Here is an 18,860-nt window from a genome sequence, read left to right on the forward strand (position 1 = left end):
ACAGTCTTGCAAAAAAGGGAAGGAAGAATAGAAAAGGTACTGTTTGGAGTCAAGAATCTTTTATATGGGATGTGAAAGATTAAAGCAAGTTAAGTTTTGTTTTGTGGTTTTGTTTCAGCATCTACAAAGGGAGAAGAGAGAGAAGAGCAGAAAAACCATGACCAAAAGGGGGAAAAATAAAAAGAAGACAACTGACAAGTGGATTAAAAATAACAGATGGAAAAGGAAATGCCCCTTGCCCTTTCAAAATCACCATTACAGCCTCCCACACTCAAGCCAAATTAAAGCAAGTTCTGCAGAATGAAGTCAAATGTTGCACTTGTGAGAAAAAAAATCCAAGAAAAGAAGCAGGGATTGTAGGAAAAACAAACAAACAGGCTGGATCTTGAGAAGACTTTTCTGGAGAGATACTTTTGGGATCTCAACAGAAGTAACAAAGGATTGGATTCCAGCACAAGTTTTGATGTGAAGCAATAGGAATGACTTTGAGATTTTTTTTGACTGTAACTCATAGCTTTTTAAAACTCTTTGGACATACAAAATGATATTTATTGCATGCAAGTTTCTTTGTCATTATCTGCACCAAAGAATTCTTCAAACTCTGGTTCAGTGAGGTGCTGAGACCGAGTTCTCCATTAGAAATCATCACTGTAGCCTCACAGTGCCTCAGTTCTTTGGATTTTCTGGAGAAGAGAGATTACTGTACAGTCAAACCAGTCCAGCACTGCAATCCTATGCATGTTTACTCAAAAGTAAACCACGCAGGTTTCAACCAGGCTTAATCCCAAGCAAGCCTGCAGCCCAGTTGCAACAAGGTACCATTCTTCACATGGTTGGAAGTGCAGCCTGCATTCCTCTTTCTCCAGTGTTCAACTTCTTCCTCTTCTGTTCACCCACAACCAGCCTAGGTCCATCTTTTCGCCTGAGTCACATAAAATTGGTCCTGCAAATTTCTTTTCTCAATGTCACTCTGTCTATGCTTTGCCTTGAACTTGAACCTTGGGCTAGCTGTAATGCAAAGCTTATGAAGTTTCTGTATAAAAATGTATTAATTGTTAAAAGAACTTCATATTCTTCCTATGTCACTTGCTGAGCAATCCTTTCATTAATTAAGGGGATTTCTGACATCAGAGCTTCTGATGGACTGAAAGCCCAGCAGGACAGAAGAGAAAAAAGAAAAGTAGGTTCACTCTTTTCGCCTTCCTGGACCATTTTTTAAAAATATGACCTATGTCATCTCCAGGGCAAATGTAGATCAGTATTCCACTGGACTGGATCTCTGGATCAAAATTGCTGTAGATCCCATCCCAGAACCAACATGATAACCAAAACATAACGCTAAACTGTCAAGAGCCTGATGACCAGATACAAGGATGGAACTTTTCTGTGGTAGCAACCCAATTTTGAAACTCATTCCCCTAATAATATTTAGCTCACCCCAACTTATTAGGATATTTGGTCTGAATGGCAGGTTTATCTAGCTTTTAAAGTGTTCTTATGATGTAATGTTCTTTAGTTGCATCTTTCTTGAGGCTGTATCATTTGGCAAACTGCTTTGGGAGATGGTACACCAGTATGTATATGCATATATGCGCGCGCGCATATATATATATATATATATATATATATAAAATAATAGAGCTGGGAGAATACAGGAATAGGCTGCAACAGTCTAGCATTTTCATTTCAGCAAGACCCTGTCTCTGGGGGCAGGAAGAGTCTAACATTCTTTCCCAGAATAGGGAATTTTAGAGGCCAGGAATGGAAAGGGCCTAAAGTGACTGGCTACTAGTCTTACCTTGGACAGGAAGGTAGTAAACCCAAAGCTGAGACTTCAGTGAGGCTGAGTTCTGGTCTTAATTTGGCTGTTTTTTTGAAAGGAAGTGTATCATTACAGTACTCTGGGAAAAAAGCAAACTAAAAAATAACACATGCACATGTCATCAACTGACTATATGTGTACAGATGCATGGATATATCCTGGTATGTTCAGAATAACTTACTTCTGAGTAAGCCTGACTAGGAACCCAGTGCACCTTTCCCCGTTTCCTTCCTCTCTTCATCAGTGATCTGCCAGTTAGTGAGAAGAGTTCCCTTAGCCTTCAAAATTCCCTCACTCTTGTCTCAGTTGACAAGCTGCTTGCTATTTTCCCCACATCCAGAAGGTTGACAGGAACACCAGAATTCCTCTCAAGAAATGGAAACGTGCTGGCAGCATTCTTGCCACAGAACTGAATTGTGCAAGGCCAGCATAGCTTCACCAGGCGTTTCTGCCATGTGCTTTCAGGGAGCAAAAAAACCTGGATCATTATCATTCCTGTTCAGAGTGTCACCAGACCCATTGCTGATCTGCATTTCAGAGTGAAAAGGACAAATGTATCCATTTTCAGCACATGTAATTGGCTGAGTCTGTGGTAACTTGTACCAGATTGGTTTGATGTTTTACACAATTGTATTCTTCAAGTAGGCTATGGATGCAAAGTTTCATGGCATTAGCAAAACAAGTGTCATCATTATAACAGTAGAATTTTGGTACTTATAATGGCAGAATTTTTTGGAAGCATTTTGCAGGCATTTTTTGTAGTCATTCCCTCGTCCCATAACATACTAGTCTTTTGGATTCATCGCCACACCTTCCCTAATGGCACCCATGTACTCCAGCCCTTCTAGTCCTTGCCATGTTTGAGGCGCAAAGCATGATGGGGGAGCCCGGCTGATGAAAAATCTCGGCCCCAGTAGCAATCCAGCAAGGGAATAAGAAGTGAAGCACAAGTGCTAGGAGGCGAGTGGTCTCTGAGTCATCATCAGATGAAGCCGGAGGAAGGGCGGAGCCAGAATCGGAACTCGTGGACCTCCAAGTTGGCCTTAGTGGAGCTTCTGTCAGCCTGAGCCAACATAGCTGTTGTGAGGGATCAAGGTGGTTGTCAGCTGAACTCTCTGGAGGACCACAGATCGCCTATGTTTGCTTTAGATGTTATTATCTATTGTAGATGATGTTAATAGATAATAATGGTGGATTAGTAATTATATTTCCATACCACCTGATAGCCAAAACTCTGGGCAGCTCACGACAACAGATAAAATACAACAAGGATGCAATAAAAATGTAGTACAGTAGGACATGAAATACAGTTATGGAGATCTTTTTTAAAAGCTGCAATAACTTACCCAAGATAAATCATGAGACCTAGTAATCAGTTGACAATGCTTATATAAATAACAGGGGAGGGGGGCGCAACTTAAAAGGTCTTCCTCCTTGTTGCCACCAACTAGCGCCCTCAGAAGTGGTAATCAGAGACAGCTCCCAGTTCTCGATTGTAGTGTACACATAGTTTGTGGTAGGGAGAGGTGTTCTGTCAGGTATTGGGGTTCCAAACTGCGTAGGGGTTTATGAGCTAAAACCAGAGCCTTGCACGGGGCTCAGTGTCAGGATCTGGACTGCTCTGGTGACCAGAACCAGAGCAATCACCACCATATTTGCCAGATCAGTCCCAGGCCTTGCTGGAGCTCTTAGTCTACTGATGATTGTCATCAGGGAGTCCTGAGGAAAGAGTTATATAAGGGCAAGTTCTCCCCCCCACCCCCCCCAGAATGGGCTTCAGCAGTGCAGGTATTTTTGTTTGTGTTGGCTCCTGGCTCACCTTGTCACCTCAACAGCACAGGTCTTCCTGCTTGCTGCTCTGCCTGCATCTTGACTGACCATTCGTGCTCTGGGTTCTTCTGTGTTTCCTGCTTTTCTGTGTTGCCTCTGGTTCCAGTTGTCTTGTGTATCCTGCCATGCTATGTTTCCAGCCCTGCTATCCTGTCCAAGAAACCTGCACCTCTGTTTGTACTCCTGGTTCTTGACACTTGGCTTGTTCCTGACCACGTCCTTCTTTTGCCCTCATGCATTTTTCAGGTTCCTGACCTTGGCTTCTACCATGACTATGATTTAGACTTTCCATTAAGCACTGTTTTTGGACTCTGTCTTGCCTAAGTTCTGTTGCTCCAGTCCTGGTACCTCTATTGCTCTTGTCTTGTCTCTGGACCTGACTCTCAGAGACATATAGGCAGTGGAACAAAAAGGGCATTATATGTTCAGCCCTTCTGATCCTTATTACTAATTTTGCTGGCATATTTTGCATAAGTGTCAGCTTCTGAACAGTCTTCAAAGATAGCCCAATATCAAGTGCATTTCAATAATCTAATGTAGATACTACCAGAGTGTCGATGACTGAAAGATGGCTATCCTTGCTCAGATAGCAGCATGGCTGGGCAACCAGCTGAAGCTAGTAGAAGGCATTCCATTCCACTGAAGACACCTGGGCCTCAAGTGATGAAGGCTGCTGAAGAAGTACCCCCAAGCCACAGCTCTACTCCTTTAAGGGCACCCTCTCTCCAGAATAGGTTGAATTCATTCCATCTGGCCAGAAGAACCAATCTCTAACAGCATCTCAGTCTGGTCTGGATTGAGCTTCAGTTTGTTAGCCCTCATCAGTCCATTGTCATAATTGAGAAGAGGTGTGTGGCTTGTATTAGTGGGCATAACAGAAATATGGTAGAATGGGGAGAACTTTTATGATGCAAATTCCATATGAAGGAGAGGCAAGGGGATACTGAAGGCGGCAAACTTTGTACCTCAAAGATGCTATAGTATCAAGCAAATGAAAGATCTCAGAAAGGGCAGACTCCTTTAAGGTAGCGTCATGAATGTTAATGCCATACCTCCAAAGTAAGGACAGAGAAGGATGTGCTGGAGGTGGTGTTGGTCCTCTGTGTCCAAGAGGGCATGATCACATGCAGAGCCAGTGTGGCGTAGTGGTGAAGAGCACGGGACTGGGACTCAGGCGACCTGGGTTCTAGTCCCCGCTCGGCCAGGGAGCCAACTGGGTGACCTTGGGCCAGTCACAGACTCTCAGCCCAACCTACCTCTCAGGGTTGTTGTTGTGGGGAGAAGATGGAGGAGGAGAATGATGTAAGCTGCCTGTAGCCCTTTGTAGGAAAAAGGCAGGATATAAATCAATAAATAAATAAAATTGAAAATAATAAAAAATTTCAAAGAAGGGAAATTCCAAAAGGAGAGATTCGGTAAAAAGTAAGCCAAAAGACCAGTTTAGACCTCAGTTATTCAGAGGCCCATCATTCACAGGAGGCCATCTGCCAACATCTGAAATGCCAAAGGGGAAAATTCCTATTAGCTCAGGATTGCTGCATTGTAACCTATCCCTGATTTACAACTGGATTATGATCAGGATTACTAGGTTAACATTCATAGAAGACTTGAGACATTCTCTGATGCACCGTGTAAGTGCCGTGCATTATTAGAAGTATCTATAGCCTTGTTGTTTGTAAGCTAAACCACAAACTTGATAAACAAGTACTTTGGGCTGGAACCGCCCTCGTTCTTCCTTTTTAGAGTTCTGAAGAGTGAGTGAACTTGCTGTATTTAGCTGAATTAATCATTCTCAGATTCTCTTTTTCATGCGGTGGAGCACCAAGAAGTCCTATACTTCACATTTTGTGTGCATATCAGTTTCATTATGGAAAGTCTTTGTTCCCTTGAGATTTTCTTCACTTTCCAGGCTGCACTCATCACAAGTCAGTATGCACTGATCCCTGCCAAGACTTTTGATGGTTTCAGCAGTGACTAATTTATCTTCCTGCTGTTCAGTCCATTTGGTGTCTTCCTTGCAGCATGTGGAACCTGCTTCTGGAGGGCACTAATCTACTCTGAGGGTGCTTCCTCTACAACTACTTGTATCATGGGTACTTTCCCTAACCCAGTTGTTCCTGCACACTATAATGGCACATCACGTTTATGTCTGTGTGTACAGTGTTGTCATTTTTGTCTGGCAGTCTGCCAATCTGTTGGTGTCAACTTCAGAAGCACTAGATGGAAGAGGCAGCAAAGTGGAGGAGTGCTAAAGGCCCAGGAGGACATTCGCCAATGGAGTGCCCCTCCCAAGCATCAATTTTCACTCATCGTCTAAGGCCCTTTCTGGTGCCTCCTCTGAGGAAGGCTTACAGGGTGGCAACAAGGGAGAGGGCCTTCTCAGTGGTGGCCCCCCCAGTTGTGGAGAAGCTCCCCAACTAGGCCCACCCAGTGCCAACACAGTTATCTTTTTGCTGCCATATTAAGAGCTTCCTCTACCACCAGGCATTGGATAGCATATGATAGATTTTTAATCCAGTGAGTGCATCTATGCGTCCCTTCTGTGCTCATGTCTGTAGCCAGACTGATTTATAGTATGCATAATACTGCATTCTCAGGGGTTTAATTGTCGCAACTCCACCAGAGAACTTTAGCTATTGGGTGATAAAGAAATGCAATAACTGAAATGAAAGTGAAATGAACAAATATTTTGTTGTGCGCATTATAGACACATTCACTGTAATGGAAGGCTGGAGAAACAAATGAGTAAATGGAAATACTGGGTGGGAGGGCACTCTTCTCCCTCACTGACCCTTGGAATCATGCCTGTTTTTCAAACTTTGTGCAAAAATTGACCAGGAAAACCACAAACAATCATGGATCATCCGGAAATCTGAAGGATGCATGCCATCCATACGAACATGCTTGCCTGCTCAGACGAACTCGGGAAGCCTTGCTGTGTTTCTGTCCCACTCTGGGTTATTTGAAGTGCAGCAGGCATGTGCTTGGATACAGGCCCTTCCCACCTGCAGCACCTACATGGCAGAACGTCCTCCTTGGGGAGGTGAGGGGAGGACCTGCCCTTTGCTTCTTACCATATGCAGTGAACAGTAAAACCTCAGCTGCTTCAACTAGCTGCTGGTTCAGCCGGCTACACTTCCAGAATTCGTTTGGTAGTTTAATGTTTAATGTTTAAAATGTTACTGTTTAAAATCATTGTCTTCTTCAATTTGCAACCTTCCTTTTCCTGAAAAAACCCATTAAGGAGGGAATGTCAGAACTGCAGCCCACTGAGAGATTCATGGGAAATTCATTTTAGTTCCTTTTTGATCAAGATTTGCACGGTTTGCACCATCCAGGCCAAACAGGATGCAACTTGTGCTCACAGTCTGCACATTTCTGAGTTAGAGTGTGATTTGTGGATCAAAAAGAAAATTGCATTTGGTAGTATGCATACTTTGGAAACACGCACATAAAATGTGTAGTTTGGAGACCTGTGCAAAAAAATAAGCCTTTATTCAATGGGGAAAGAATGTACACATTTCTGAGATGTGCACAAGTGATGTATTCATTTGGAAAAATATGCAGATTTTCATGTGGAAAAATGCTTGAAATCTGACATGGGCTCAAGCAGGAATGTTCCTCAAGATAGATCCAGAGAACTTTGGTGAGCTGAGGTTTTTCTGATTCAGACATCCCTTAGCACAATGCCTTTTGAGCAGTGGTGCTGGAACCCCTCTGTCTGGATGCACCTTAGTCAGTCCTTAACCTGCAATCACTTTAAAGAGGAAGGGAGTGGCCAGCCGGCCTTTACTGTCAATGCAATGCAGCTGTCGAGTGTGGAGGTTTGCTGCTTCTTGTGTTGGCTGAAGAAAGTGGGCTGTATTTAACATTTTCCCTACTTCTTAGTCAGAACATCTGTGCTCTGACCTCTCCTTCCAGGTATGTTCTCTCAGACCAAAGTGCGTATGCACCATCCATGATCAAAACTCATTTTGTTGCTGAGAGGGAGGTTTTATTCTGTGATCTCCAATGAAATCTAAAATCAAGAGTATTCGTTCTACTACACTGTTGATATATTTGACATATTTTTCTCTGCAATGATCATGGAAGAGTCCTTACTATCAAAAGAGGCATTCTTTGCTCTGCCTTCCTTTCCATTTGAACACCCACTGTGTCAACACACGGGGGATCTACCTATACTAGGTAGATTATGGATTGGATTCAGACTTGGCTACCGAGTCAGATATGAGTAGTATAAGTCCACTGATTTAAATAGATCTACTCTAAGGCTGACTAAGGATTGGATCTAGGACCTGCTGTCTATGAGCAGAAGGACCCCACTCATGAAAGGTTCTTCTGTGTGATTGTTGGAGGTTCCTCCCTTTCTTTACCCTCTTCATCAGGCCCTCTTGACCGCATGCAGTATTTCAGGGGGCTACTGCGGGAAGGAGAGCGCAGGGAAGTCTAGATTCAGCCCAAAGGCTGCAAACAGCATTGGTGTCACAGACCAATTGGTGTCACAGCTATGACATAGCATATCCCTGAATGTTAGCTCCCAATACCAAATTAACATGCAGTTGCCACACATTTAACTGAATTTGTTACAAACATCAGCTCCAGAATTGGGACGGGAACTGGTATGGTTGCTGACCACAGCATTGTGGACAAAAATTGAAACAAAACAAAAATCAATTTTCAAAACAAGAGATAAAACATGAATCAATAATTTAGTTATTAAGCATTGTCTACATTGCCAGAAATATATTGTTTGGGGTAATTATTTTTAAAAGCATTAAAATATCCATGTTTTTGTCATGTGCATGCTCGGATTTCCACTTTGCAGACCCTGTATGAATAAAATACTATGTACTGAATGCAGTTGCCTCACATTCTTTCCATTCTTTCTTTTTCTTTCTTGTTTGGAGTGAGTCAGAGTGCAAAGATTCTTGGACAAGCTGAAAAGAAAGAGATCTGTCTAATTTCCATGGGCACACGGAGTACCCGCATCTGGACAAAGTTAACAGCAGTCAGAAACTGCATGCAGCATTTAAATAGCACGTGGAGTCTCTGTTTCTAGACCATATGAGGCCTTGGGTAGTGCGTCTATTAGACCAAAATGGTAAAAAGTTCAGGCTGATATTAAAAGAGGCTATTTAGCCCCAGTTTAGTTCTCAGGGAGAATGACAAAAGAAAGAAGGATGGAAACCTCTCATCTGGCATTTACAGTTGTTGGACATTTTGTTGCTTGGTGGAGTTTTCTTTTGGGTCATGAAAATGTTCTCTGTGACCTCCAGTCAAATCTAAAATCAAGGGGATTCCTTCTACTATATTGTTGATATATTTGAAGCCCATGGATGATCTCCAATAGCAACTAAAAGTGTAATCCTATGCAGGTTTAGCCAGAAAAGTCATACAGTTCCCAGCATGCCCCAGTCAACCATGCCCACTGGAGAATGCTGGGAGTTGAAGGCTTTTTTCTGTCAAGAATGTATAGGACTGCACCCTTAGTCCCTGGGCTCTAACTAGATATCATAGCCAGTTTGGATCTTGTGGACTGGTAGTGGTGCCATCAGGGCATGGATTTTGGATAGACAAGCAGGGCCCCTCTCAGCAGAATAAGCAGGAGAGTACTCCAGCACAGTGGGGCTGGCTTAACACATTGCATTAGGACTAGTACACTTTACTGTCTTAAAGATATGACTCCCACTAGACCATTATGGCCAGACTGCACAATATCTAAATAAACCACTGCCACTGATTAAGCAAACCACTGATTAAGCACATGCTCTGTTGCACAAGGACTAATATAGCCCACCAGTCACAGATTTGACCTGTGAGGAACTGGATAATCTTCTTCCCATCTGTATTTTTGCAATTATAGGCAGGGAAAATGAGATTTACCAATCCTGCAGGTAGGGGAATCATGGGCTGCTGTACCTGGTGGCTCTACAAGTTGAGAGAGAGGTTGGCAGAAATTAGATCTTTTGTGTTTGGGATTTTAACTTGCATCACTTCTGACCACTGGTGATGCTGCTAGGGACTTGGGAGTCGAAGCTCAAAGCACCTGGAGAGCGACTTCCTTTCCTGGCAATTTCTAACAGATGTCCACAAAGATGACCTCCTCCTCCTCCTCCTCCTCCCTCTAATACAACTATTACTACCAGTACTTCCATTTCCTAAAATTTAAAAGCAATTTTGAAGTTGTGATAAGAAAGATAGAAATCCATCTATTTCCGTACCTCAGCACCTGCACAGATTCTATGCCCATATTATACACATTTGCAAAACAGCAGAAACCACACATTCAACAAACTGTATTACAAGTGGAGAGGGATAACAAACACTAAAAAAAGGACTGAAAACGTAATATCTATTTGGATGTCAAATCCCATGCTAAAAGGCATCTATCTGTGTTCTGGTTGCTCTTCTGTTTTGTCTTACTTTGATTTTGGCTTGGTAGATTTGGGTGGAGCTTGCTGCACTTGTCCAGGCAAGAGCCTCACATGGCAGCCTTGAAATGCAGGAGAGAAACAGTATCCCTTATATGACATGGTACTCATAATGAAATAAAAATATAAAAATCCCACTCCAGGCTAGCTCGCTCGCGCACTCTCGCTCTCTCTCATATTTCATTATATATGCCAATGATTCAAACCCCAGAGATGCAGAAGGTAGTCAGATTCTGTATGCACTGCCATCCCTTAATGAGACTCAGATGGATTTCTTCACTCTATATATATTGATAACAGACATTCTGGTTCCTGACTGCTAGCTGAACAGATCAGAGGAAGCTGCCCCAACCGGTCTAGGGATTCAGGGATACCAACAGCCAAGCTCTCAGGGAGCAAGTGACCAGAGCGTGTGCCCAGGACAGCAAAGAAGTGCGGTGTGGGAGGTGCCTTACGTTTTCCCCTTCTTTCATCTTTTTTTCACTTAGTCTCCCCACACCCCCTTTTGCTTTCTTCCTTGTAACACACTCCCATTTAATGTGTAGGACAGGGATGACAGGAAAAAGCACTGGTTATTACAACAGGCCCCAAAAGGTACAGTCAGAAAGGTAGCGGAAAGAATGGATCAAGGCGGCTCCGTAGTGGTGGCGACCTGCAATGTCTGTGCAATGCTTGTTTCCTCACCCGGGGTCAACACGGCCCACACATGCAGCAAGTGCAAGTGGGTAGCCCTGCTAGAAGAAAAGGCGAGGACACTAGCACTACCCACCCCCCAGAGAATCAAAGAAGATGCAGAGTTTTTAGACTCTTTTAGTGGTGGAACTGCAACAGGTAAGAATAGTACCAAAGCGAAAAGTGCAACAGCGAGCTGAGGCAGAAGAGGAGAATCCTGAGGGAAGGGAAATGAGTTGGAAGCTCCCCAGAAAAGGGGGACGGTCAGGTGCAGAAGAACTGGAAGGCACCAGTGGAAGCAGTGGAACTGTGGGACTGCTTTAAGTTGCGCAAGGATGAAACCGCCGGGCAGCCTGCCATGGAAGAGCTGCAAGTCACCCCGTGCAACACTGAACAAGAGGCTGAAGGTCAACCAAGAAGTGGCAGTGATAACAAGGCTAGTGAAGGATGCTAAAATCAACACTAAATCCTTCTTCAGATATGTCCAAACTGACAGACAGAGGAAAGAAATGGGAGTTCAACAATTCAGTATGAATGGCAAAATGATAAGATAAGGGAAAGAAAAAGCAGAAATACATTCCTACTTCAGCTCGGTCTTCTCCCTCAAGAAGATTTATGACCTTTCTGATGAAGGGGAAGAACAAGCTGAAGGAGCAGGATGGCAGATCAAGTTTGATAAGCAAATGGCCATGATAATTGATAAGCAAATGGCCATGATAATTGATAAGCAGATGGCCATGATAATTGATAAGCAGATGGCCATGATAATTGATAAGCAGATGGCCATGATAATCTCATTGGGTTGAATGAGTTCAAATCTCCAGGGCCCAATGAACACCATCCTGGAGTCATAAGGAGCTGGTAGAAGAACCCTCATAACAACTGTCTATTGTTTTGGGGAAATCATGGAGGACAGGAAGTGCCAGATGACTGCAGAAGGGCAAATGTCCTTATCTTCAAGAAAAATAAGAAGAAAGAAGAAGAACCTGGGAACTACAGTCTAGATCAGTCTAACATCAGTTCCTGGAAAAAACAGTCCATCTGCAACCCCTTGAAAGCAATGCAGTGATTAGGGACAAATAGCAAGTTCTGCACCTAGGAAAAAGAGACCAAATGCATTGTTACAAGATGAGGGAAGTTTGACTCAATGATACTGCAGGTGAGAAGGATCTTGGAATTTTTGTAGATCACAAGCTGATAATGAGTCAACAATATGATGTGTCTGCAAAAAGGGCAAATGCTGTTTTAGGCTGCATGAATAAAAGTATCACTTCCAAATCATGTGAGGTACTAGTTCCCCTTTACTCAGCCCTGGTTATTCCTCATCTGGAGTACTGTGTCCAGTTCTGGGCACCACAGTTTAAGAAAGATGCAGGCAGCTGGAAAGGGTTCAGAGGAGGGCAACAAGGATGATGCAGGGACTGGAAACAAGGTGTATGAGGAGGCATGGAAAGAACTGGGCATGCTTAGCCTCAAGAAGAGAAGGCTGAGGGGGGATGTGATGGCACTCTACAAGCACCTGAAAGACTGTCACAAAGAGGAAGGACAGGATCCTTCTCAGTCACTCCAGAGTGCAGCACATGGAATAACAAGCTCAGGTTACAGGATGCATGGTTCTAGCTAGATATCAGGAAAAATTTCCTGCCCCTTAAGATAATGGAATCAATGATGTAGGGAGGTTGTGGGCTCTACCGCACTAGAGGCATTCAAGATGCAACTGGACAGCCATCTGAGAGGGACGGTTTAACTGGGAGCCCTGCACTGAGCAGGGGGTGGGACCTGATGGTTCTCTGACCCCTTCCAACTCTATTATTCTATGAGTCTAAGAAATATGACTTAGTGAAATATCATTGAAATGGCATTTAGAGGAAACTCTTCTTTAAATCAGATGAAATAATTCTAGGAAGAACATTTTTTCAATCTCCCTGACCCTTTTGGGTATTAAGATCCTTCCCCTACTTCTTCAGAAAGCCATGGGGTAAATATTTTCAGCTGCTAATATTCCTTTCTTATCAATTCCTTTGATATAATTTGAAAGGAGGTTCTGGCTCTTAACTACTGCACTTCTTTAAGAGTATTAAACCAATACATCTGAGCTGAAAATGTTGAAAAATTACTAATCTAATCCCTTCCCCATTACATTGACAACTCTCTGGAATTTTCCATTTGGTTGGATTCAGGATCTGTCTTCTCTGGATGGAAGGATGGAAAGCTCATTTCACAGAAGTGTCCTCTGCTAAATTTTCTAGGCTCCCCCTGACCCCGCACACATGACAACTCACCGCATTCTGCAATGCCTCCTGACGATGTGTAGCATTTTCAGGGGCTGGAGTGGCTGCCATGCAATTCATTGGGCGAAGAAGTCTGCCGGTGGAGTATGGGACATTTGGGGAGCAGGAATTTGGGGTACTTTGTTGCGTTTTTTAAATCATGAAAGCAGCAAAAAGGAATGTTCCAAATACCTGGGTCAACATCCTTAGTTCTAGGCCTATTCCAGCTTCTTATATCTCTTGAAGAGTGAAATACAATAAAAGGGTTTTTTATTTACAAACTATTATAAACAGGATAACCAACTGCATAAATGAAAGAGAATTAATGGGAACATGGCATGTAGACTTTCATTCTGAGAGTTTACTCAGAGTTTACTCTGAGCTTTGACTCTGTTTTCACTAAAGGATGCATTGTATACAAATGCCTTCCGAAGCTTATTTCCGGTGGTGCAAAGTAAGCACCAGTCCAGAAAAATCATCACTAAATTTCTGTGTGACCACTCGAGGGGAAAATTGGAAATAAGAGTAACAAGTGTAAACCCACAGATATGTGTCTAGTCTGTAAGGCAGTACAGGATGAAGAAGATTTTCTTTCTTTTCTCCAACAACCCTCACCACACACGCTTCACAGCTTGATGGAGCCAGCTAAGACAAGCACTCAGGCCTCGCTACTCAAAGCAGAAAGCTCCTAGCTTAGGGTTCAAACACATCTTTAACATATAGTGGAACTCCACCGCCCCTTCTGTTACTTCTATTCTTCTTGCACAGATTAGATCCTTCAGTTATTGAATTCCAGTCATGGGACTCATCCCACCAAATATCACCTATCAGGTTGTACTGAGAGTTCAAGAAAACTGTTTGTTTTCCATACTCAGGGCATTACTGTATAGACATTGAAGACCACATGCTTTATACTCTAGCTTTCTCCCTACATTTTTTTGAAAACTACTGTTGGGCATCGTTAAAGCTGCTTCCTGTGCTGTGGTGCATAAGCCTTTGTCTATTGTTACTCTCAGGTGTACTTTCCTTCCTCTGTTGGATTCAGTTTAAATCCCTCCTGATAAACGTATTCCTGCAGTGGTCAAACACATTCCTTCCAGTCCTCGTAAGGTGCAACCCATCGCTTGCCAGCAGTCCATCTTCCAGGAGGTATTGCTCATGGTCTCAGAATCCAGATCTCTCATGTCAGCATCACCTTCATAGCCAAGCATTCACTTGGAGTATTTATCTTTCCTTGTCTATTCCTCTTCCAAGAACTGGAACGATTGAAGAGAAAACTTTCTGGGACCCAAATTTCTTGACTGTTCTCCCTCAAGCTTCAAAGTCTGATGCAATTTCTCCAAAGTTCTGCTTGGCAGTCTCATTTGGCAGTGAGGGGGAGTGGTCCCATGCTGCCTTAAAGAGTCAGTGGTGAGAGGACTTCACAAGAAATCCTCTTTGACCCAGAAAATTTGAACTACTACAGGCAGGTAGCAAATATTCCTTTCGTAAGCAGGATTCTAGAGAATGTGGTTGTCAAAGAACTCTAGGCACTCTTGGAAGAAACTGATTATCTGGATCTATTTCAATCAGACATCAGGCCTTCTTTTGGCACAGAAACAGCCTTGGTCACCCTGTATGATGACATGTGCTGGGTGCAAGATGGGGGATTGAGACCCTTTTCATACTGCTGGACCTCTTGGCAGCTTTCGATACCATCAGCCACAGTACTCTACTGGAGCAGCTGGCAGAGATACAAGTGGGGGGCACTGCATTGCAGTGGCTCCACTCCTACTTGGAGGCCATCTCCAGAAGGTGGTGCATGGTGAATATTGTTCAGCCCTGTGGATTCTCCAGCATGGAGTTTCTCAGGAGTCTGTGTTCTGTCCCACATGCTATTTACACTTCTACATGAAACAGTTCAGTGGGGTTATCCAGAGTTTTGGAGTGTGCTGCCATCAGTACGCTGATGACACACAGTTCTACTTCTCCTTCTCATCATTGGTAGGTGAGGCTGTGGATGTGCCAGACCAGTGTCTGGCTTCAGAAATGGACTGCATGAGCACTAACAAACTGAAACTCAGTCCAGACAAAGCTGAGATGCTGTTGGTGGGGCACACGCAACCTGTTCTATATAGGGTTGCACTCCCCCTGAAGGAGCAGGCTCATAGCTTGGGGTGTCTCTTGACCCATCTTTGTCACTTGAGGCTCAGGTGGCCTTGGTGGCATGAAGTGCCTTCTGTTAGCTTCCGCTGGTGTTAGCTGTGCCCCTACCTAGGCAGGGATAGCCTGGCTTCAGTAATCTATGCTCTGGTAATCTCTAGATTAGATTTCTGCACAGTACTGTATGTGGGGCTGCTCTTGAAGATGGCTCAGAAGCTGTAGCAGGCAGATTAATAACTGGGATCCAGAGCTCTGCACACATAAGACCAGTCCTGGTCCACCTGCACTGGTTGCCTGTTTGTTTGTGGACCCAATTCAAGGTGTTGGTCTTAACCTATAAAGTCCTTGATGGTATGGGACCACAATACCCATTGGAGTGCCTCGCCCAACCCCAATCTACTTGGATACTATGCTCAGCCTCTGGGGCCTTCCTTTGGGTGCCAAACTCTCAAGAAGCTCAGAGGGTGGCAACTAGGGTTAGAGACTTTTTGGTGGTGCCCCCATCTATCTTTAAAACAACATCCCTGGTGCGGAATGCCTGGTGCCAAATTAGGGAGCTGTTTAAAGCCTCAAAGGCAATCCTTCCCTATCCCCCTATCCCACAGCCCTAAGCATGATTCCAGGGAATCCCCTTTCACCAGAAAGTTGCCTTTGGGTTCTCAGTATGGCCCAGCTCTTCCCACACTTCTATATCAATTGTCCCACCTGTCCTCAGTGCCTCTTTTTGGAATAGACAAGATGAACACACACCCCAGCCTGACATGACTTTCCACAGCCAATCATGTCCACAGGGGAAAAGTTCCTACTTGGCCCTGCAGTGGTCAGTTGACCCTGTACTGATCTGCCCTAAGTAGGTTAGCAGGTTCTGATCAATAGCTGGGAAAGAAGGCTGGGCTTGGGTGGAGAACCCCTTTAAAACCATGGACTGTCATGGGCTGAAAGTGTCTTTGCACATCTGCCTGGGACTGCTACTTCCACCTGAAGGGAAACAAGGCCTTTGACTCACCTGACACAAGCCCATAGCAGGAAACTGGGGAAAAGTATCTGAAAATACTTTTTGATAATATAAGCTATTTTCAGATTAACTTGCTCTATAAGGAACTGTGGAAACCACAGCGGTCTAGATCTTTAGAAAGAAGGCCTGACTCATCATGGGCTAGAAGAACAAGTTTTTTTTGGGATCCTGTTTGTCCATTGGATTTCTTTCCTTATCTTATACTTGTTATCTTGACTTTTTGGAATTCTCTAAATTAAAGCAAACTAGCAAAGAATTGTCTGTTGATATTATGTGGGGGAAACCCTACTCCAGCTTTCTATCAATATGCCTTCTTACAGAAGGGCATTCTAGGGTTTCTGAGGATGAGAGAGAGTCCTCAAATGCATCCAGTACTGTGAGATCCCAATACATTTTTCCTGCTTTATTAGGATATTTTCTCAGAGAAATAGTTAACCTTTCTAAGAAACAGATCATAAAATGTCTGGTAAGTCTTGCTCAACTCTGTATCTTTAAAATAGCCATGGTACAAATCATAACATATAAAGAACACAGGCGATAAGCAAACTGCAGAGGCTTCCAAGAAAGTCAGCTGGTGAAATGATGGGAGAATAGTTTCAACCAGGGAACAAAAGAGGTATATTTCCAGAACAACCTTATCTCACCCTTTCCCAGTGGAGTTAGTGGATGACATGTTGGCCCCACTCTAAGGAATGGGACAGTTATCATGTTTACTAGCACATGGTATGGTTTAGCATCTGGGGACATGGTTTGTAGAAAAGAATGATGAACAGGCAAAGAAGGAAGGGATCCAAACCAAGAAGGGGAAGTAGGACAGTTTGTACATTTCTGGAGAATGTCTACAAGAGCGGCAGATCAGATTCGGGATATTTGTGCACAGCTTCTAAGCTGGTTAGAATGCTGGGCAAGAATCCAATCAGGGCCCACAAAGAATGAATGGAGAAACTTGAGAGAAGGCTGCCATGGCCCTGTCTAGATTCCTTCCCTAGTAGCTCTGTGTGAGCTTGTACTTGGGACCTTGGTCTTTATTGTGGTCTGGGGACAGAATCCCACAAATGCGTCCTCCCACCTAAGGGGATGGATGGCTGTGAGATTGGTCTGCAGGTAAAGTGTTGCCAAAGTCAAAGAGGTCTAATCAGTTCTGGCACCAACCTTCCCACCATCTGGGGTGGGAGAGCACCGATGCAGCTGCGCCACAGCTGCACCACCTCCTCTGCCATCATGCCATTCCTCACTCCATTGCCACTGCTTCCACGTTCCCCCGAGCACCTCCTTCCCTCAGGCTCATTCTGGAAGCTGGGCTTCCTGCAGAGCCACAGCAGAGCAGCCAGAAGAAGCAGAGAGCAGGCCAAGGCCAAATGCCTGGCTTCTCAGCTGTCCTTCCTCCAGACCAGGCCTCGGGACAGAGGTGTTCCAGGAAGCCCCCCACACCCCAGCAACCCAGGCCCCAATGAGGAAATGCAACAATACAAACAACAAGAAATGCAACTCTAGCAGATGCAAAACATTCCCAAGTCCAGCGGAATGAATGATGCAATAACTGAGCATAGTCATTCGAACTTTCAGATGGTTGTTGACTTCTGACTCATACCAAATTATTCAGTTTTATCAGCTTTGTAATTTGCCAAAATCTTTGGAAGCAATAATAAATAGATGATATTATTTAATTTTTCTAATCAAATGTGCTTGCCATGATTGTGCAACACATTTTGGAAGATAATATTCTAGGATAAAGACCATGTCTAGGGGCAAACAAGATTCTGCCTTTCATAACCTTCTTCATATTTATTCTGTAAATCCCCATTTTTAAAATTTGATTTTTCAGACTGACACTTAATTGAAGTTGCATGTTGCTGACAGAAGTTCCTGTATAGACGTCTTAGGTTTGCACAAATATTGCAGGTACTCACGCAGTGTCTATTTTCAAATATAACTCAAATGCCATGAAGTTACTTTTTTTTTTCAAATGTTTGCACCCAGCACGATCTTATGTAATCAGATTTCTATAACACCCTCTTGAGATTTTTATAAACTGTGGACTTAAGTCCTTTTTCATCTGGACCAATTTTCTTCTTCACAAATTTCTTCATTTGTTTAATGTCCAGCTAAACAGTGGCACATGGGATTAGGTCCAAAGAGAGGGTGGCCATCTGCCCATCTTTACCAAGGGCAGGCTGCCATTTGAAGGCCTGCCAAAGGATCCTCCTCTCTTTGAAGGGCTGCCCTGTCCCATTCTAGTTTAAAAATAGAGAATGGCAAGACCTGTTGGATGTTAATAGTGAATTCTTGGAGGGCAGAGTGGACAGGGAGGCCCACAAGTTAAGTGACCATTTCCACTTTCTTGAGATTGACTAAATTTCAGTTTAATTAATCAGAACTTCTGCTTGTGCATCGATACATGTGAATTAGCATAGTCAGATATTATCCTTTCCTTTTTTTCATGATTCACAAGCACCTGCTCAGCCTGGGCACCAATGCCGAGTCAAATCATATGATATTTGCAAGTCATAGTGAAGTTGCACTGATCTAAATGAAATTCGAAATCAACTGCATGTTACAATTCCCATAATTATCAGCAAAACCATTTGTAAAATGATATTCCTTTGTTGCTATTTTAGTACAGCACCCCCTTCTCTCTCTCTCTCTCTCTCTCTCTCTCTCTCTCTCTCTCTCTCTCT

At 43.6% G+C, this 18,860-nt stretch overlaps 1 protein-coding gene across 1 annotated transcript in view; it reads right to left on the reverse strand.

Annotated features, from left to right (window-relative positions):
* Positions 1-1,816: 1,816 nt before the first annotated feature.
* RNLS (renalase, FAD dependent amine oxidase) overlaps positions 1,817-18,860 on the reverse strand; it is a 228,150-nt gene continuing 211,106 nt past the window's right edge. The window contains exon 7 of the mRNA XM_044420601.1: positions 1,817-1,865. Coding sequence (XP_044276536.1) covers positions 1,857-1,865 — 9 coding nt within the window. The 3' untranslated portion in view covers positions 1,817-1,856. The remainder of the gene's footprint in view (positions 1,866-18,860) is intronic.

Source organism: Varanus komodoensis, unplaced genomic scaffold (genome assembly GCF_004798865.1).
Source record: "Varanus komodoensis strain SLA01 unplaced genomic scaffold, ASM479886v1 scaffold11, whole genome shotgun sequence".
Lineage (NCBI taxonomy): Eukaryota > Metazoa > Chordata > Lepidosauria > Squamata > Varanidae > Varanus > Varanus komodoensis.